The sequence below is a fragment of the Tachysurus fulvidraco genome, chromosome 21, assembly GCF_022655615.1.
Source record: "Tachysurus fulvidraco isolate hzauxx_2018 chromosome 21, HZAU_PFXX_2.0, whole genome shotgun sequence".
Classification (NCBI taxonomy): Eukaryota; Metazoa; Chordata; class Actinopteri; order Siluriformes; family Bagridae; genus Tachysurus; species Tachysurus fulvidraco.
The window spans coordinates 1942098-1963320 of record NC_062538.1 but is presented as its reverse complement, the minus strand read 5'-3'; the positions used below and the strand labels follow the sequence as shown (position 1 = coordinate 1963320).

Sequence of the window (21223 nt, the reverse complement as noted above, 5' to 3'; positions counted from 1 at the left end):
TAATTTATTGTTGAAAAGGTCCAAGAACACAATCATAGTAATTCAGATACCACGTGACCACGAAGCATGTGACACACATATATATATATATATATATATATATATATATATATATATATATATATATATATATATATATATATATATATATATGCTGGAGTCTTGTCAGCATCATCAACCTGCTTGGAGCAGTAACATGATGCCTCTACACTGTACTCGTATTTTAGAATTGATGAAGTCAGTAAAACCCAGAGGAGTTGGGTTGAGCTCCGTCATCCGTAATGCTTCCTACCGATGCATTAGACCTTCTGTTCCTGCGTTTGTTGTGCTGCTTAGCATAGCACCACACTCCTACGCCTCACGGCAATGAGAGAACGAGATCCACAAAAAAAACATCAAAGCAGTGCCATTTTAGCTGCGTCTGGGCTATATTGAATCTGTCATACTTATTTCTGTCAAATACACTGTATTTCTGACACAGTGCTGTATGTAACGGAGCGTCCACATATAGGGTAACGGTGAAGGGAATCGATTCACATGTGACATTTGTAGGCACAAAAGAATACGGCTTAAGGGAATCGCACGTGAAAATTAACACCCTCTTTTCAGCGTCGTAATAAATCGTGACTTTATTTGGTACTTATATTGAATACCGATGATCAGTGTGTACTTTAATACTTTTTAATGCCTTATTCCAATGAAACTGTAGGATGCTGGATTACAAATTGTGTTCATCTAACTGTCTTTCCGTTTCTCTTTGTGCTCTTCAGGGCCTTGTACACATACGAAGATGATAGCAATGATCTGACGCTGGCATCATCAGGAGGTAGGTCAATTTATCCTAATGTATCATAATCTGCCACATCTACAGTTGCAATAACTCTGTCATGGTGATGGAGAATGCTCATTTGCTACATGACAATTAGCATAATTATCGCTGACATTAAATATCCGAGTGGGCAGAGTGACATGTGAGAGCTTTGACGATTGTTTTGTTCGACGAGAGTTTGGAGTTTAAATCATATTCTTTGGGATTTCTGTTTTCACTGCAAATGCATTATCTGGGCTCTGGCTTATCTGATAAAAAATTAAACGGATTCTCTCTCTCTTTCTCTCTCTCTCTCTCTCTCTCTCTCTCTCTCTCTCTCTCTCTATCTCTCTCTTTCTCTTTGTCTCTCTCTGCTCAGTAAACCTGTAATTTATCTGCTCGTTGGTACCGGGTGATGTGACAAGATCTAAGGCCACCTTTCAGAACGTAGTGTTGTTGGTAGAGGAGTCTATTCCAGTACTATTGCAGGTTTTTATGTTATTTTCAGTGGGAGCCAAGAACAGTTGGTGGGGGATGTAGTTAAGCTCAGTGGTTAAAGGTGCGGTCTCCGATTTTTGAAAGCCAATGTTGACATTTGAAATCACCAAAGCAAACACGCCCCTAACCCAAACGGGTCCCACCCCTGTATCGATAGCTCCGCCCACACATACATACGTAACCCAGGCGACTAACGGAAAGAAACGTGTCTTTATCATAGCTGAAGGGAAGAACAATACGATTGTAGATAAACAAACAAGCAAAAATGCCACACAAGCATAATGATGTAAAGGACAAAGGCATATATTAGTTCTGTGTAACAAAGCAAAACCAACGTTACTCACCTATCGAGAAGGAAAAAAGCGCCTCGGCGTCTTAAGTAAAGTCGGCCACATATTCACAGGTGGGAGTTTCCCGAGTCGATAACTCCTGAGCTAAACGCTGTTACTACACAAAACGCGGTTGTAGCTGCCTCTCTACATTACTACGATAGAAAAGAGGTGTTATTTGTGTAGTAACAGCGTTTAGCTCAGGAGTTATTGACTCGGGAAACTCCAACCTGTGAATATGTGGCCGACTTCCTGCTCCTTCAGTTCTCTCCAGCGCTGGAAAGCTGATCCTATATTAACACGTCCTACTTCTTGTCCTTATCGTAAGTCTTTCTTCTCTTTCTTTCTTTGTTTTTATCCTCCATGTCGATGTTAAAACCGCTTTCTGCTAACGTCACACACATGCGCACTGAACACTCTCTCTGCCGCGTATTGACAAGCCCCGCCCCTTTCTGCTCATTGGCTACACGTTTGTTTTGATTTTTGTTTATTATTCGGCCCTGCCTTCAAGGTGTTGGACTTCTGATCAGAAGGTTGTGAGTTTGTATTCCAGGTCCACCGAAGTACCACTGCTGGGCCCCTAAGTACGGCCCTTAACTCTCTGTACTTAAGTCGCTCTGAGGTAAACAGGGCGCTTGCCAAATTCTGGAAATAAAATCGAATCCCATTACGCTACGTGCTTGATTTTATAAGTAAGATATAAATGACGGGCCACAACAAGGTGGAGAGATCCAAGTGAGCCTGATGCTAAGCAGAGTTACTCGGTCCAACAGCAATATCCAGTTTTTGATGTATTAATATAACGATACATCGAGCATTTAAAGCCTCGATTTTTTTGTCTTCAAGATTAAGTCTTCAGCTTAAAATGTTAGAATCTGCAAAGTTTAAACTCATTGGTCTGTGGAGACTCCTTCCAGAAAGATTTACTGTATATATTTTAGATATCATCAGTCCTAACAATAAAACCACAGACATGGTGAAGTTAACAACGTTGATTATTTTGCTACAGTGACACCTATCAGGAGGTGGGAAAAATTTAGACAGCAAGGAAATAGTCAGTTCTTGAAGCAAGTGATTGAGCAAGTATAATGTGCTGGATAAACTCCACGAAGGCTCCGCCTCACGATCCGCTGCTAGTTCTGGTGGAGTCCATGCTGTGATGAGTCAGAGCTTTTTTTGGGGAAGTGGTTAAGATGTTTTACTGCTGATCGGAAGCTTGGTCAGATCACCAATCTGCCCCTGCTGGGACATTGAGCAAGAAACTTAACCATCAAATGCTCAGTTGTTTAAAAAAAGAAAGGAAAGGCTGACTGCTAAAGTGTTTAGATGCTAGACAGGAGGTTTTAATGTTATGGCTGATCGATGTGTGTGTTATATGTGTGTATATATAGATAATGATGGAGATAATAATAGCGTGTCTGGCGTATGAGATTTTGTGCTACAGATGGAACTACTGTCAGCTGTTCTGTTACAGAAAATTAATCAACACCTTCTGATTTGAGAATTCAATCACACTGTGTTATAATCACTTTTACTCGTTAGTGATAGCAAAGGGACTGGGACTCATGATTATCCCTTTTAGCATGAGCTGTGTGAGAAGCCTACATGTGTAAGACGTGTGTGTGTGTGTGTGTGTGTGTGTGTGTGTGTGTGTGTGTGTGTGTGTTTGTGTGTGTGCTTCTATGTCTCCTGCCAGAAGCCTGGGTCTGACTGTCTGGTTCTGATTTAGCTTTTAAGCTTTCAGTACAACTGACAGGAAGTGAGTCACTAACCCAACTGTCTGCTTCAATAATTAACTCCACGGATCCTTCGACTTTCGCAGGTTGCTCACACTCTCAGACGGACGGTTTCCCGACACGCACTTAACCTCGTCTTGAATTATAATGTGCTGTTAGCGTGGATCTTCTGTGATGTTTGTCTTTTATTAAAGGACTCATTCTAATCTGTCTAGAAAGCAGACAGATAACGAGGCTTTTGCAGATTTTGAGTGGAACTAACGGTTAAAACTATAATTATGGTTATGATGTTTTAATATTGAGGGGGGCACGGTGGCTTAGTGGTTAGCACGTTCGCCTCACACCTCCAGGGTCGGGGGTTCGATTCCCGCCTCCGCCTTGTGTGTGTGGAGTTTGCATGTTCTCCCCGTGCCTCGGGGGTTTCCTTCCGTGTACTCCGGTTTCCTCCCCCGGTCCAAAGACATGCATGGTAGGTTGATTGGCATCTCTGGAAAATTGTCCGTAGTGTGTGAGTGTGTGAGTGAATGAGAGTGTGTGTGTGCCCTGTGATGGGTTGGCACTCCGTCCAGGGTGTATCCTGCCTCGATGCCCGATGACGCCTGAGATAGACACAGGCTCTCCCATGACCCAAGAAGTTTGGATGAATGAATGAATGAATTTTTAATAATATTGAGCTTGAGGCTTTATTACATTTTCCATGTTATTTTATTTTGTTTTGTTTATAGTTTATTTGTTACAGGATCCGATGTCCTTCATGTATGATATCCAGTATTATATCTGTGTCATGTTAATTAACAATGGAGATAAATGTATACGTTAATGCTTTCTTCCATTTAATGGATATCTTGAGATTTATGCGTCGGTTATAAACGACACCCAGCGTCATCCGATTAGTTAACTTTAGCTAAGTGCACAGAAATTGCCATCATTCCAATTTAATTAAATGAGGAAGCCAAAGTCGTAATCTGATTGTGCAGCTCGAATCTGAGCCAATAAGCTTTCCATTCTACAAAAGACAACACTGTTATCACGCTGTTGTTGACTCATATTACTCTCGAGTCATTTTTGTCTTTTCCTGAGCTCCTTGTTTGTGTCTTCGGATCGCAGATGGCGGCTTGGCAGAAATCATGGTGACCTTCGATAACGGCCGCATCATGTACGGCTTCTGCAGCCTGAAGGACCCGTCGGCCGCCCTGCCTCGCTACATCCTCATCAACTGGGTGAGTCAGTACTCTGAAGTGTTTGATCTTCAGAGAACATTCAGTGTTGTTGCACAAGCAGGAGAGAAATAAGCATCATTACAGCCCACCGTGTCCCATGAGCTACTACGGTTCTTAAATCTGACACGCTGAGCTCCGTATTTCTCCCCACATTTATTATAGTCATTAGGAAGGTTCTCTCTGTGTGCCGCCGTAATCGGTTTGTATTGCGTGAGTAATGTTCCTTTTGAATGGGTACTGATCATATTGTTAAAGACAAAAATATAAATATAACACTGTCGGTGAACTCCAGGTGAACCGTTGTGTGAAAATGAGCAACGTCGAATTGAGAAAACGGTTTTGATCTCAGGGTTTTGTAAAGACTTGTGGTGGGTGGTTAAAAAAAAAAAAAAAAAAATCCCTTCGAGAGCTCTAGTGTGCTGATGTTCGGCAGTAATTTTCTTCACATTTATGCAACTGCTTCAGTGTGTGATTGTCATCCCTGAGGACCCCTGTGTGTTTAATGACAGTAATTATTCTGTATGTATGTTCAGGTTGGCGAGGATGTCCCTGATGCCAGGAAATGTGCCTGTGCCAGCCATGTAGCCACCATCGCGGAGTTTTTCCAGGTGGGTCTTGATAAGGTAAAGTAACCACTTTTCTATCTCTGAAACAGGTAGCGTCGTGTACTTGTCCGTCACGTGTCCGTGTCCGTCACGTGTCCGTGCCCGTCACGTGTCCGTGTCCGTCACGTGTCTGTGTCCGTGTGTAAAGGAGCAGTTTGTAAATTTTAAAACCCTCTTCACGTTTACTGTGAAATCAGCTATGCGTGCCCTGGGAGACCGACCGTTTGAACTGTGGGCGGGGCTAATTTCTGGTTCGTAAAATCGTAAACAGATACCTGATCTGTTCTGCATAGAGAGTTTTTATACTGCACACAAATGATAATCTGGGTTCAGAGATCTGCTGCGCATGACAGCAAACCAATTCGATCTGTTCTTACGCTCCCGTCGGCCGTTTTTCGGCTCTGTTCTCATCGGTATCTTCATAAATAGTATCGCTCTAGGGAGACCTTTAAATATTACTTACTGCTCCTTTAACTCTTACATCTTAAACCTCGGACCTTGTTCTGTCTGGTTCCTGTTGTTAATGTTGTCATCAGCCTTGTTTGTGTCATCTGAAATTATAGCCTTTGACATAACAACTCCTGCTTCTTTTTTTTTTGTCCCCGAGTTGCATCTTCATGTGTCTGTTATTATTCCTAAGCCCTTCTTGTACAGATGAGTTCACAGAATCTTTGGGCGGTCATCACAGGGTGTCTGCTGAAGGAGGAGACTTCCGTATATGATGGCCAGTAGTAGGAAGACGATAAGGTCTACGGATGACTGATGTGGTTTTCTGCACAGTGTTTACACTGGAGGTGGTTGAAAAGTGCTGCCTTTTACATGCTTCATCTCATCAACCTGGATGTAGAAGCAATCCTCCAGGAAACTAGACCTTCTCTTGTGGAATTTTTGTTTTGTATTATTTTGTAGCTCACCTGAGTTAATCGAGAAATACGTTTAACCTTCAGGTGTAAGATTCTGCTCATGTTAAAATGTTCCACAAAACACCTAAAAGCTTCTCAGGAAGTGAGACAAAAATCACCAGCATTTAACAGTACAGGTCCTGTTTTTTTCCCCCTTGTTGCATCTTCATGAATCCATAATTATTCCTCAGTTGTCCATCACACCTTCATAATCTTCATCATCTTTATAAAATAATTACAAATATTTTGTCCTGAATGCCAAGCTGAGAAAAGAAATAACAGATAACACTAAAGATATCTGAAGATAACACTTTTTATCCCTACAGTGAAACATGGTGGTGGTAGCATCATGATGTTTTGGAGGTTTTATTAGCAGAAGAGAATGGAACACTTTTATTTTTTGGAAGAACTGATGGTCAAAGTACAAGAACATTGTTGAGGGAAAACCTTCCCAGGAGCACACACAGAACCTCAGACTGGACTGACAGGAGAGAGACCTGAAAGGGGTTTAGGCTTGAATCTGAATGAAAAAGATCTCTGGAGGGAACTGAAAGTCACTATAGCATGTATGTCTTTCCCAATCCAAACTGATCGAGTTTGAAAGGTTCTGCAGAGAGAAATGAAAGCGGATCCTTAAACCCACCTGAACCAAGACGCTCTTAAACACTTACAAGAAACATCAATTTTTTTCATCTTCTACTGCTTATCCGAACTTCTCGGGTCACGGGGAGCCTGTGCCTATCTCAGGCGGCATCGAGGCAGGATACACCCTGGACGGAGTGCCAACCCATCACAGGGCACACACACACTCTCATTCACTCACACACTCACACACACTACGGACAATTTTCCAGAGATGCCAATCAACCTACCATGCATGTCTTTGGACTGGGGGAGGAAACCGGAGTACCCGGAGGAAACCCCCGAGGCACGGGGAGAACATGCAAACTCCACACACACAAGGTGGAGACGGGAATCGACCACCCGACCCTGCAGGTGTGAGGCGAACGTGCTAACCACTAAGCCACCGTGTCCCACTGAGAAAAAATTGTTTGAGAAAAAACTCTTTGAGGAAAACCTCGCATCCGTTTGTTTTCACCATCGTGTCCTTCACAGACGTCTGCGAAGATGATTTCTAAAGGCTCCACGCTACACTGATAACTACAGTAAGAGAAAATAACCGAAAAACAAACGCTGTGGTCTATTCGAACAGAACAATAAGGATGATAACAGATAATTATGATGACAGTATTGATGAGAGAGATATCGCATGTACTATGTAAATATCCATCGTGGAACTCAGACTGAACCGTGGCTTTGTTGTGCAAATGAGCTCCTTTATCCGCTTCGCTACACACTGGACATCCACTGCACTTTTTTTTATTCAGAGAGGTTCCTCTGAATTCACCTCTTTTTCTCTTTCATCCTCCCACAGATACTTTGAAGTCCTTTATACCCCCAACACACACACACACACACACACACACACACACACACACACACACACACACACACACACACACACACACACACACACACACAGAGTGTCCTTGCTATTCAGTATAGTGGGCCTGGGGGTTACGTGCTTTGGCAGGAATTGTGTTCATGTGTGTTTTTCTTTCTTTTTTCTCTGTCTTTTTACTTTCTCTATTTCTTTCACTCCAGGGAGTTGACATCATCATCAATGCCAGCAGCATGGAGGACATCGACCCCACAGCCATCGGGCAGAGATTGACCAATGGGACGGGGCCGAGTGCTAGCCCAGTGCTCAGCCGTCTGCGAATGAAAGATGAGGAGAATGCGGAGCACGTTGTACGTAATGTGGGAAGGGAGGGAATCCTGTGTGTGTGTGTGTGTGTGTGTGTGTGTGTGTGTGTGTGTGTGTGTGTTCATGTATATCTCTAAATGTTCAAGTTTTCTTACTAACCGCATTGTTAGACCTGGGGCAAAATGAAACAATGCTCTTCTCTGTGAAGAGCCAAAGCACTCACTGACTCATACACACTTCCAGAGCAGTCCAGCTCTTTCCGCCTGTTTATCTCACAGATCAGCATGACCTCCATCCCCGCCGCAGCCTCGTTCTTCATTTAACCGTTTAATGAATAAACACAGACAGCGTAGCTCTCATCACACAATAAACCTCAGCTTGCATGGCAGCATTTCCGACTAATCCGTTCGAAGGTTATGGCCCCGTTAAATATTTCACTGTCGCGCCGTACGTGTTCAGAACCTCAGACTATTTTACTCAGTTTAGTACAACAGAAACAGAGGAAACTGTCTGCGTCTCGTCCCGCGTCTTTTTTTTAATCATCGCCTCCTTCTTCGGTCGTGTTTCTAATCAGGTTACATTTTCTGTGTTCTCTCCTCCCACAGGGCACCACCTATCAGAAAACAAATGCAGAAATCGAAATGAAAAGGATCAACCGGGAAGAGTTCTGGGAACAAGCCAAGGTAGAGATCGGATTCCGTGGAAGCTCGATCCGAGCGAGGACGCTTAAAAGGCGAACCGTGAATCAGCACGGCCTTCGCTAGCACACTGCTCCTGATCTGATTTGTTTTTTTCCATACTAGCTTTAATGCAGCTCTCAGTGAGGAGCTATTTGTCATTTTAAAGTGCATGTCTACAGGCTTTCAGAGCCACATTTTGACCTCATGAGATAATTATCAATAATTGGTGCTGGAGGCTTAGCCTTCATTTGTGGCTTGGAAAAAAAAATCGCCCAGATTTCTGGCCTATATTTTTTGATTTGCGCTGATTATAAGATATTTAAAGAAGAGAGTACAGTTTTTCCCTTGAGCACGATGGCAAATCTGATTCCTGGTTAGTTCTTAATTCTGAGGTGTTTACTCACGTGTTTAGACACGTTCCAGGATGGACGTTTTGTTCCCCCGAACGCACTCGCGCTCGCCTTTCGTCACCTCATACGGTTATCTTTCTCCTGGATGGTTTTTAATGACCTTACAGTCATCGCTCTCTTCTCTGTCCATCGCTCACACCATCATCCTTTTCATTTGTACCTTTCTAACAGCGAGAAGAAGAGCTGAGGAAGGAGGACGAAAGAAAGAAAGCAGCCGAAGAGCGGCAGCGCTTCGAAGAGGAGCGGATGGAGCTGGAGAGGAAGGAGCAGGAGGAGAGAGAGAAGAGATACCGTGAGAGAGAGAGGCAGATCGAGGAACACAGGCGAGAACTCTGAAACCTCGGACATCTTCTCGTGTGTGTTTCTTTTTTCTACTGAAACCTGAACATTTGTACGCTTTGTATTCTTTCTACAGGAAGAAAATGCAAGAGGAAGAGGAGGCGAAAGAGAGATCACGACCTCAGTCCTTGACTGTAAGAGTGTGTATTCTTCACGTGCTCCTTTTTTTTTCTCATCTTCTTCACTCTAACATGTTGAAAAGAGACTGTAATTTTCGGAGAACTTGAAAGTCACACCCATGAGGCATGCAGCAGACAAGGCGTGACATATATCCAAGTAGCAAAAGTTACACATGTTCGCAGCAATAGAAGAATTAACAGTTAAAAGTAAAAAAAAATGAGGAAAAACTGCGATTTGCTGCCCCCTGCTGGAAACTACAGCACTTTCTCTTGTTTCTCCAGACAGAGCCCAGTAGTGATGACCTCTCTCTAGACAAAAAGGAGTCTGAGGTCGAGGTGAGTCGATTCCATTTGTTCGTTCCAGACTCTAACATCTCTTAAAATGTTTGCAGTCTTTAAATTAATAATAAATCCATAAATAAATTGGCTCCTTTACCCAAATTCCGGGCAAGCCCCGGTCGAGTGACGAGCCTCGAGACGGGAATCTGGCGTAGATGTAGGTCAAAAAAGGGTTGTTGCGTCAGATACAACCTCTTCTGGGCTTTGCATATGGGTCAGTGGGATTCCTCTTGCTGTTTCGGGACTAGGGCGGCGTGAAGAAATAGCACACTGGTGATGGCTGATTTATTTATTTATTTATAATATGAGCCAGCTAGAAATAACTACTGGACATCATAATAATTATAAATAAATACATCAGAAATCATGTATCTTAAATAATTTCAGGATATAATTTGAAACAAGGAACACGCAAAAACATGCCAATTAATCCCAGTATGGTAGAGACGGTCAGTTCTAAAATTATTGGCACCCTTGGAAAAGGCCAATAAAAAAAATGGATCGTTTACTTAATTTCATTCTGAAAGTAAGGATTAAGAACTTTTAATGGAAGTCAGTTGTGTACTTAATTGTGTACTTGTATTCTGAAAAAAATCACATTTTATGGTGGATTTCAGCATCTTTTTTTCCTCTCACTCTTTTTTTTGTGTACCGATCACGTGCCGATAATTTTGCCGCAATTCATCTTGTTATGGCACGATTATAAAAATATCATGATAGCAGTTCATATTTTTTTATAGAACACCTTTACAGCAAGTAGAGACATTATTAATGATTCATTCTTACATTTGATGGTGTTCAGTAATATAAATGTTTGCAAGATTTGATTGTAAATGTAAATGTAAAAAAAAAATAGAATATATATGCAAAAATGCTTTTATACCATGGCTTTTACATTACTACAATTTATTATTATTATTATTAGTAGTATTTTATAATTGTTGTTTTGTTATTATTATTGCTATTATTATTATTATTATTGTTGTTGTTGTTGTTATTATTATTATTATTATTATTATTATTATTATTATTATTATTATTATTATTATTATTATTTAATGTTCTTTGTCTAGGAAGTTCTTCAGATCCCAACATTTTTTTTCATTAATTAAAGTACTTGCTTACGTCTTGATGAAGGAGAATAATTTGTGTGTGCAGGAGGCAGCAGCGATAATCGCTCAGCGCACAAGCAACCCGCGTGAGTTCTTCAAGCAGAAAGAAAAAGCTGTATCCAGCAGCTTGGATACGTCCCCCATCATGTCACACAGGACCGGTAAGACCACAGGGAGGAATGAGGGTCATGGTGGAAAAAGGAGGTGAAGGAAATGAAAGGAACATTCTAGTGTTTTATTGGGAAAGAATAAAAAACCTACAAACATGGAAGAGCTAGTCAAGGAAGTCCATCATTAATATTTCAAATAAAGGATTATAAAACTCTACACCAATTATACCAACTGTTATAAACGTACAGATCTCCTACTGCCCCGACAACTGCCCCCACAACTGCCCTTAGTCCTCCGTTATTATCATGTTTTAAATAAACGAGTTTATTCGTATAATCCTGATACGCTAATATAATCTAATCTCATCGGGGGGGGGGGGGGTCTGAAATGATCAACTGATCGCACTTCAGGCAGTTTTACATTAATCCACGCTGCTGCAAACTTGCGTTAAGTTTAACGACATAAAGAAAACGTGACGCATTGAAAAGAGACAGAATTTTTCATGCGTTGGTGGAAAACATCTGTAACAGCATCAGAATGTTTGTTCTTTACGGATTAAACGCTGATTTATTTGTAATTGTAATTCCCTGGTACAGGAGCGTCACAACGGAATGCGTTCTTCATCCAATCACAATCCTATGATGTACTCGGGGGGCGTGGCTTTAATCCCAAAATGACCTCGTTAATTAAGGTCCACGCAAAGGAAGAAGATTCTTACTTAAAAATAGAAAGTGTTCGTATGACAAAGAAAAACATCAAAAGTGCTTTTCTTGTATCTTCACACGTCATGAAAGTGTCTTGCTTTTCGGTGCGCCATGTTGTCTTCGAGCGACACGTGTGTGTCACGTGTTTCACGTGTTCTGTCTTACGCAATTTTCTCGTTAACTTTCAAGATTGTAACTAATCCAAGTTCTATCTGAAAGAAGACGAGGTAATCCAGAACCGCATGAATCCGAGCTCTGGATTTAAGTGCATGTCTGTCTTTGTTTAAAATAGCTGTTTGGGTTGTGTGTGTGTGTGTGTGTGTGTGTGTGTGTGTGTGTGTGTGTGTGTGTGTGTGTGTGTGTGTGTGTGTGTGTGCGCGCGTGTGTGAGCGCTAAAGTCTCTGTCTCTAGAGAGCGCTCGCGACAGACTAGCAGTCTGACAGTTGACTATTTTTGCAGGGTGTGAACACATAGAACTAACAACCTTTTTTCTTTTTTTTTTTCTCTTGTCCCTCCTGATGTTTTCCATATTCTGCTATTCATTTCACTTCTATTTATTTATTTATTTATTTATCTATCTATTTGTTTATTTATTTATTGGTTGGTTGGTTGATGCATCCTACACATGGTATGATGATCCTGGATCTGTCCTCAACATCCACCCTGCTGGGGAAAAACAAACAAACAAAAAAAACCCCACAACCCAAATCGCTGACTCTGCCATCATCACATCATCTATTTCCCTCATTGCATTTTTTTTCATTCTTCCTTTCTTTGTCTTCATCATGCCCCGGCTTTCCTTTGTGTCTTCCACGTGTTTTTGCGTCTTCGTGTGTCCCTCCCTGGGCTCCTTGTCTCCTTGTTTACCAGGCCGCTTGGACAGTCCGTTCTTGAGGCAGCAGCACAGTGTGAGTGTGTCCTGTACGTCCTCCTCTCGCACCCTGGGGCCATTTGGTAGGTACTGGACTGAGCCAGGTTCATTAGATTCATCAGCGCAGGAGCACTCGTGTCTCTCTGCCCTATAGCCCCTCACTCTTACACCCTCTGCCCCACCACATGCACCTCTGCATCACTTTCTGAAGCATTTGCTGTATTGGCTGTAGCTGTACTGCACAAAGGCCTGGATCTGACAGCTTGTATTTTTAGGATCTCTCTCTCTCTCTCTCTCTCTCTCTCTCTCTCTCTCTCTCTCTCTCTCTCACACACTCTCTCTCTCTCTGTGTCGCTGTCTCTGTCTCTCTCTCTCTCTCACACTCTGTCTGTCTCTCTCTCTCTCTCTCTCTCTCTCTCTCTCTCACACACACTCTCTTTCACTCTGTGTCTCTGTCTCTCTCACTCTCTCTCTCACTCTGTGTCTCTGTCTCTCTCTGTCTCTCTCACTCTCTCTCTCTCACTCTGTGTCTCTGTCTCTCTCTCTCTCTCTTACACTCTGTCTGTCTGTCTGTCTGTCTGTCTGTCTGTCTCTCTCTCTCTCTGTCTCTCTCTCTCTCACTCTGTCTGTCTCTCTCTGTCTCTCTCTCTCACTCTCTCTTTCCCTCTCTCTCTCTCTCTCTCTCTCTCTCTCTCTCTCTCTCTCTCTGTCTCTCTCTGTCCCTCTCTCTCTGCCCCCCCCCCCCTCACACACACACACACACACTTTTTCCACAGCCTAATGGTGCTAGTGTTATGAAAATGTGCATGCGATCTTACCAGCCGGTATTTTAATCCTAGACATAATGTTTTTTCCCCTTTTATAAAAGATACTGTCTCTTCATGACCCTTCTTTGTCTTGAGCAGTGTTTTGGGTCGTCTTACATGCAGTTTGCTTTTTATATCTTAAAATATCACTGTGAAGAAAAGAAAACTTTCAGAGAACATCTAATCTCCCAGCATATATTTAGCCAAAGCAGTCATATCGAGCTTGTTCTTCATGAAGCCTGTAAAATGTGTTGTTCTTGCACTTTTCCGTATACACGACTTCACAGATGCCTGCGATTGGCTAGAATAGTTCAGACTGACATTAGAGAGAATAAAACCATCCATTCTATCAAAAACAGCCAATCACAAAATCCTAAAGATAGAGCGAACAATCCACTGTTGTGTCACTCAGGAGCCCAAAAGTGTTTGATGACTCCATGATATGGCAAGACACATTTTTTGTCCTTCATCCTCATGGTAAAGAATGTTGTGTCCCTTGATGTCCTTGTCACTGTAGAGAACATTCCAGGCTAAAATCCCTCCAGTTTTCCGATCATTCATTTTAATTCTGTTCAGAAATATTTCAATCGAGTGTGTCAAACATGCATCCGGACAGATCCGTAAAGCCAAACGAATATTTAAATTTCTGTCAATAATTAAAATCAGCTTGTAATTTAACTGAAATTTTGGACCTGAAAAGTGTAAAACTCTGTTATTCCACTAGGGGGCAAAATAGAGACCTAAACGTCATTTAATTTCATGAGCAAGCTGCTGGTTATAGCCGCACTTTATCAGGAAGACGCCCGTATATGGAAGTGATGGTCAGTGACCAGCTACCTTTGGCGATTTGATGTATTTTGTCTAGAAGACATTAGAATGAATGAAAATGAACACGTTAGAAATAAACCAAACCGTTAAACTCTATTGTACGAGATCCAGGTTTCTGTGTGTTTCCTTTAAAGGAAAGTTGATAGAGTTAAGTCATTGAAGTCATGAGGTCCAGTTTCATATGTATATATTTTATATACATTTATTACCCCCTCCTTCTGCACGCTTCCTGTAATTGGATGGTACCTACCACACCTGCTTTACCTGCCCCATCTGCCCCGTCTGGGATTCCTCTCATGTCATGACCTGTGAGTGTGTGTAGAGTTCACTGGATGGTGGCATGTGTCCTGGGATGCCAAACTGCAGCCACACACACATACACACACACACACACACACACACACACACACACACACACACACACACCAATCCGTTCTGATCTCACCAGGCCACAGCTTTATACTCCATCATCATCGTTGTTTGTCTATTTTACAATTATGTAAGGTTCTCGTTCAGCACAGAACCGTCCAGCTCTGATAATTGTACCTTGTTTGCATCTGGATTTTCGCCGCTTCTTGTTTTACATGGACGACTTCTTTGATTGAGCTGCTGTGTGGGATTTGGGATCTGATCTTAATTAGCCTGAATTTATAAATGAACCATATAGAGCTTCAGTCCAATTATAGTAGTTATGTAAATTAGCGTATTTATTCTAAACACTTGAAGACATTTAAAGGTGGGGTCTCCGTTGTTTGAAAGCCATTGTTGACATTTGAAATCACCAAAACAAACACGCCCCTTAACCTAAATGGGTCCCACCCCTGTTTTGATGGCTCCGCCCCACACATACACCAGACAAGTATAACCCAAGTATAACCAAGACAAGTATTATGGCCGAACCTGTTGGGGCAGATGACCGAGGGGATATTTTTTTTTATCAATAAATGAACACAATGAGTAATACTATGGTGATACAGATGTGTTTTTATAGTACTGTGTGTTGTAGCGTGAAAGGTTTAGCTCCGTTTCACGCGGAAGACGTTCAGTTCTCTCCAGCGCTGGAAAGCTGATCCTATATTAACACGTCCTACTTCTTGCCTTATCGTAAGTCTTTCTTCTCTTTCTTTCTTTGTTTTTATCCTCCATGTCAACGTTAAAACCGCTTTCTGCTAATGTCACACACGCGCACTGAACACTCTCTCCGCCCTTATCGACAAGACACGCCCCTTTCTGCTCATTGGCTACACGTTAGTTTTGTTTTTGTTTTGTTTGGCGGACCGACGCAGTTTTTTGAGGCGTTTCTCAAACAACTGAGACCCCACCTTTAAGGAGTAAGTATAGGAATGTCCATGGAGAATAATTTTGATAATACCAAATCATCAATAAACAAACAAAGCAAGAAAAAAAGAGCATTTTGTTGGGTGCTTTGAAACAGGAAATGGCAAAAGACCGTCCTGGAAATGTGGAATCTTGGAATGTTCTGTTCTTGAACTCTGCTTTTCCCCAGAGGCTAAAAAAAATCGTGTTTCTCCCGTTTGTCTCGTGTCCGTGTCGATGACCGAACGTCTTCCTCATGTCTCACTTCACAGTGGTGTTAATATGAAGCTCATATGAAAGTAGACACTCAGGACATTAAGAATTTGTAGATAGATTCATTGAAAAGATCCAGAAAAAAACCCAATCATTTTTCTTCCACACAGACGTTTGTATCTTCAGAGTAAATGTTGATATCAACCCATTTCTGCTCTCTGAGAAGCTCCGAGTGTTCGTTCAACTAAAAAGGAGCTCAGATTTCTCTTCGACACTAAAATTCGGTGTAAGATCATCAACAGGGGGACGAACACACGTCTAAAAGAGTCCTGATTTATTTTAGATCAGATAAACAAAGAAAAGAAGTTATAAATCATTCGATGAACAGATCCATGTGAACGTTTATCTCTGGTCGTGTAAAACATTAAGACACGCTGAAGGCGTTGGTGTGTTTATCAGCTTGTCAGCTCTCGGCTGTGTGTCGCGGCTCCTGCATGAACACTGACTGTGTTTTTTTTTTGTTCATTTGTTCTCCTGCATGTTTTTTTGTGTGTGTGTTTCTCTTTCACACCACGCTTGTTGTTGTTGTTGTTGTTGTTGTTGTTGTTGTGTGTACACTCACTTTGTGTACACCGTTTGTGTGTTGATGGTAAGCTTCTGTCTGGTAACATCATTATCTGACAGTTGTTGTGATGTCCCTGACTCGTGCTTTCACCCTGAACCTGATCGCTATCTCTCTCTGATTGGACAGATGACTCCGCTGAAGGCGTCCAAGCCGCTTCCCCGACACCCATCCCTAAAATCGCCATTCAGGAAGACAAGGACGACAACAGCGAGAAGGAATGGGGTAAGGACCCAAGGCTGTGTTTCAGTCTTTACTCGGCTTCTTTACTCGTACAAACCGTCGCATCGACACGACACACCATCACAGTCTTATTTCTGTTTGTAGTCCAACGTAGATTGTTCACGCTGAGATTAAATCAGAGCAGAAAGATTATTTTAGCAGATAACACCGAGAAAATATTTTTTTTACAATCCGAACAATCTTAGATTCCTCAGACCTAAAGATTTTAGCGATGCAGGACGACATTGATAACGATGCATCCTCAGTCATTTACAAAGGCTGTGACACTTCACCTCCGCTGTCGGCTATTATGTCATAAATCGGTCACCTGTGTTCACCTGTGTTCCATACAGCAAGTGGCCTAAGGGGAAAAAAATCATTTATCAGGGTTGCCAGTTTTCAGCAAAATTTCCACCGTAACCATAATCTCAAAATGGCTTTTTTTTTCATCGTTTTTTCCTTTTTCTCAGCATTCGTGGTGCAAACACTTTCCCTGTCCTATTTTTCCACATATATATCTTACAACAGAAATGGCTCTATATGTCATGGATACACTGTGGATTTGTTATAAATCATGATCTCAAGAAATCACAAGACTGGCAACCCTGTTCCTGAAACTGATTTGTTTTCCATCCTCATCCAGTGAAAATGTTTAGAGCGCGAGCACGGGGCAGCGTGAGACCTGCCCTAATGGACTTCTATCAGTGTGTGTTAGACGCAGTCATCATTTTTAGCCACTAAGTGTGATAATAACGCTGTGTGAAGTGAACACCCTGTAATATCATCTGCAAATTCCTGTCAAACAGCAATATTGTTTTAAATAACACAGATTTCGAATTGAAAGCGTATATAGAATTGTGACCGAGGAATGTCTGACATATTTATACGAAATATTTCCATTGAGGGAGGTCGCGGTGGCTTAGTGGTTAGCACGTTCAATTCCCGCCTCGGCCTTTTGTGTTTGGAGTTTGCATGTTCTCCCCGTGCCTCGGGGGTTTCCTCCGGGTACTCCGGTTTCCTCCCCCGGTCCAAAGACATGCATGGTAGGTTGATTGGCATCTCTAAAAAAATTGTCTGTAGTGTGTGAGTGTGTGTGTGAGTGAATGAGAGTGTGTGTGTGCCATGCGATGGGTTGGCACTCTGTCCAGGGTGTATCCTGCCTCGATGCCCGATGACACCTGAGATAGGCACAGGCTCCCCGTGACCCGAGGTAGTTTGGATAAGCGGTAGAAAATGAATGAATGAATGATTTCCATTGAGCTCTTTAAGAACTTGTGTAAGAACTCCTCGAGTCTGTCTGAGAGCAGCTTGATGAGCTCATAGAGCGTGGCCAGGACAGATGACACAGCTTCTGGTCTGTTTAATAAGCTACACAGCTGGGATGATGTTGTTGCTCTCTTTGCCCCAGATCGACTCTCTGGAGCAAACAGGCCGAATGTCTACTGGGACTCATTTGTTTGCCGAGGCTTCATTTGCTTTAACGGCTCACTGCTTTTCTCGTTGCTTGTTTGTGCAGCCCGGTGACACAGTTTGGTGTCCTGCGGTAATGCGCTCCGTCGAGATTTCTACTGTTACTGTAAATTACTGTTCATTATTGAAACAGAAAGAGCGTACAGCTGTAAATATGTTTTATAACACCGGCGGCGCTGCCTGCAGAAAGATGGAAAAAGATGGCAGGTGTTTGTGTGTGTATGTGTGGAAAAAAATTAAATAAGAATAAGAACAAATTTGGATTTCACAACACCAGTCGTTTTAGAGCTTAGTGACCTGTATAGAGTTAAATATGGATGGTACAGTGGTGTGCATCGAGGTAATATTCATTCATGTAGGATCAGGTCCGAGGGAAATTATAATCCTGTATCGAACAAAGATGTTCTATACAATTGTGTGCTTCCAACTTTGTGGTACAACATATAGGTGTGATGTGCAGGGGTGCACATACTTTTGCCTAAATAGTATAGATTTCTTGATATAACATACTGTATATAACTTTTACCTGTTTCCTTCATCCACAAGGAGTTTCAGTATCATTTTTATCTCAAGGAGTGAGTTTGTACACAAATACATAGTCATGTAATATCCTGCTCTTCCTCCAGCTCCTGAGTCTCCTGAGCGAGTTCCGGTGCAGGAGTCCGAGCCTGTGCAGACCGAAGTTCCTCAGGAACATCCCACAGAGTTGAAATCCACCAGTGCTGAGGACACTCTGTTGGATATGTGGGAGAGCAGCCCGGCGCCGACAGCCACACCCTGTCAGGCCCCACACATCATGGACCTGATGGGCGATGCTGACTCGTCCCCCAGCCTTCCTCAGCCCCTGCTCAGCTTCGACGACGTGCCTGATGCCCCGCTGTGCCCCTCAGCCGAGGACGCCCCCTCGAGCCTGGTGGACGTGACCGAGTCACACCACATGACTCTGAGCTACCAGCAGGCCTCTGACAGCCAGGAGATGGAGGAGAGCCAGGAGATGCTGACCAACGGAGACTCGCTGCTCAAAGAAGGGACTCAGGTGAGAAAATGACAACATGACTATAATGTTTTCCAGCAAAAAAATCAGTGTTTTCTTCCCCTTCTTTCTTCTATCTATACCTCAATTCTCAATTGGCTGAGTTCTTATAAAATCCTTCACATACGCTACAGTTTAGCTGTTGTTTTATATATCTACACACTCATATTTGTCTGTTATATTGCATGCAAATCATTTGATTAACAGACTAGATATTAATAATAATAATAATAAATAATGTTCTAGTGGACGATTGTGTTTTTTTCCCATATGAATTATAGCTGCTCCTTTTAAGCTATTATTATAGAAGTGATTTGTTTTTTAATATCATTTATCCTTTGAGGTTGTAAAAACTTCTGTGAAAAGATGTTAAGGCTTCTTTTCGTGAATCGTTTATATAGAACTGAACATGAAATGTAATGTCGTGGCCACAAGATGGCGCCAAATCCTATTGTGCTCGTTTAGCATGTTGAGGCCGTCACTATCAAACACGATGATTCATTTAATCTGTGGCAGATGTTAACGCTGGCTACTGAACACGTTCTGATGGAGGGGTGTGTGTGTGTGTGTGTGTGTGTGTGTGTGTGTGTGTGTGTGTGTGTGTGTGTGTGTGTGTGTGTGTGTGTGTGTACAGGCGAGTGAAGGCTATTTCAGCCAGTCACAGGAGGAGGATTTCGCTCAGGCAGACGAATGCTCTGCGAAAGTCAACCCCACGCCAGTATTTTACAACAAACCACCAGGTGAGACATCACAAGAGCTCCTTAATCAAAACAAACACTGATTTATTCTAGATTCATCATCAGCATCATCATCATCATCATCACAAACGTACAAGGCATTCATTCTATATATTTGATAAAACACTGAATTACAAAGGCGCAGATAAACCGATGTTATTAACAAACATAGAACAATGATCACTGAATCGGAAGCTGATAAGAAGCTAATAAATGATTTTTTTGAAATGTTTTTTTTTTTTCATACTTTATAACATTTTATGAGTTATGGAGGTTAAGTGCTTTAAACATGATCATGCAACAGAACGAAGAAAATCCAAGAAAAGTAGAAAGAAAAGTATCTCTAAATGACATTTTCCCTCTCATTCTGATGTTTGACTGACCTGATAAACGGCTGTAAGTTTCCTTGTAAAGTGATCATTTATCTTATCTGCTGTTTTCTCGCTGCAGAGATTGACATCACATGCTGGGACACGGACCCTGTGGTGGATGACGACGACTAGCCATACGACTCCCAGGAAAAGAAAACAACCTTTTACAAAGCTGATTACAAGCTTATTACGATACAAATCTGTATGATATTTTAGCAAAAAAAAAAAAAAAAAGGAACAAAAAAGTTTAGCCACAGAAAGGATCCGGGTTATTGTTAAAGATGCCAGCAGGTTTCAGGTCTCTCGGTTAGTCTGTGTGTGTGTGTGTGTGTGTGTGTGTGTGTGTGTGTGTGTGTGTGTGTGTGTGTGTGTGTGTGTACACAAGTCATTATTTATTTCAGTTCTCTTTTTTGCTATGCAGAGTATAGCACGGTGTGTTTAGCACTCACCTGTGTTGTATCGACTCGCTGTGCCTGACAGGTGTGACCAGTAGCAGATAGAGCGTCCTGTTTTAGTGATGTCCCAGAACCTCGATGGAACGGACGGGAAAAAGCTTCGTAGCTCCAGCCACGGAAGTACCGAACTTCCCGTAGTTAGACGCTCAGGCTAGTCGTTAACACCTTTCCGTCATCCCTGTCATTCTCGCCGATCCTTTAAAAGCGATATCGAGGATTTTAGTCCTATTAGAACGAGGACGATTTGTCCCGGTGCGTTCACATTATCGGTTTGAAACCTGCATGATAAACGTTTTTAGTTTCGTAGACGCTTTTTTCCCCCCTGAACAGGTGACGGTTACTCAACCCTGCTTAATTTGCTTCATTTCTGGTGCCAAGGGTTTTCAGTGATTTGATGTTTTCACGCTGTCGTGTCGGTGTTTTCCGGTTTAGAATCAGGTGCCATAGGTATATTTTTGACTACCTATAAAAGTCATCGGCTGTTTAATTTTTCACAATAGAATTAGAATTGATTCGAATGGAGCTTAGGCAATAACTATTTTTTATGCACGTTTAGCTCTGTGTGTGTGTGTGTGTGTGTGTGTGTGTGTGTGTGTGT

General features: G+C 42.1%; 1 protein-coding gene across 8 annotated transcripts in view; it reads left to right on the top strand.

Moving 5' to 3' along the window:
* Positions 1 to 21223, top strand: part of dbn1 (drebrin 1) — a 65030-nt gene that overhangs the window by 42851 nt on the left and 956 nt on the right. The window contains exons 2-15 of one of the 8 annotated variants that reach the window (XM_027177267.2): positions 771 to 826; positions 4479 to 4591; positions 5125 to 5199; positions 7764 to 7910; positions 8472 to 8549; positions 9128 to 9279; positions 9372 to 9435; positions 9697 to 9750; positions 10912 to 11026; positions 12551 to 12634; positions 16467 to 16562; positions 18656 to 19065; positions 19697 to 19802; positions 20250 to 21223. The exon at positions 20250 to 21223 is cut by the window's right edge and continues 956 nt beyond it. In XM_027177267.2, the coding sequence (XP_027033068.1) occupies positions 771 to 826; positions 4479 to 4591; positions 5125 to 5199; positions 7764 to 7910; positions 8472 to 8549; positions 9128 to 9279; positions 9372 to 9435; positions 9697 to 9750; positions 10912 to 11026; positions 12551 to 12634; positions 16467 to 16562; positions 18656 to 19065; positions 19697 to 19802; positions 20250 to 20302 (1603 nt within the window). In that variant the 3' untranslated portion in view covers positions 20303 to 21223. Of the gene's footprint in view, positions 1 to 770; positions 827 to 4478; positions 4592 to 5124; positions 5215 to 7763; positions 7911 to 8471; positions 8550 to 9127; positions 9280 to 9371; positions 9436 to 9696; positions 9751 to 10911; positions 11027 to 12550; positions 12635 to 16466; positions 16563 to 18655; positions 19066 to 19696; positions 19803 to 20249 lie in introns of all 8 variants that reach the window. The other 7 variants (XM_027177265.2, XM_027177268.2, XM_027177266.2 and 4 more) reach the window with 7 other exon arrangements.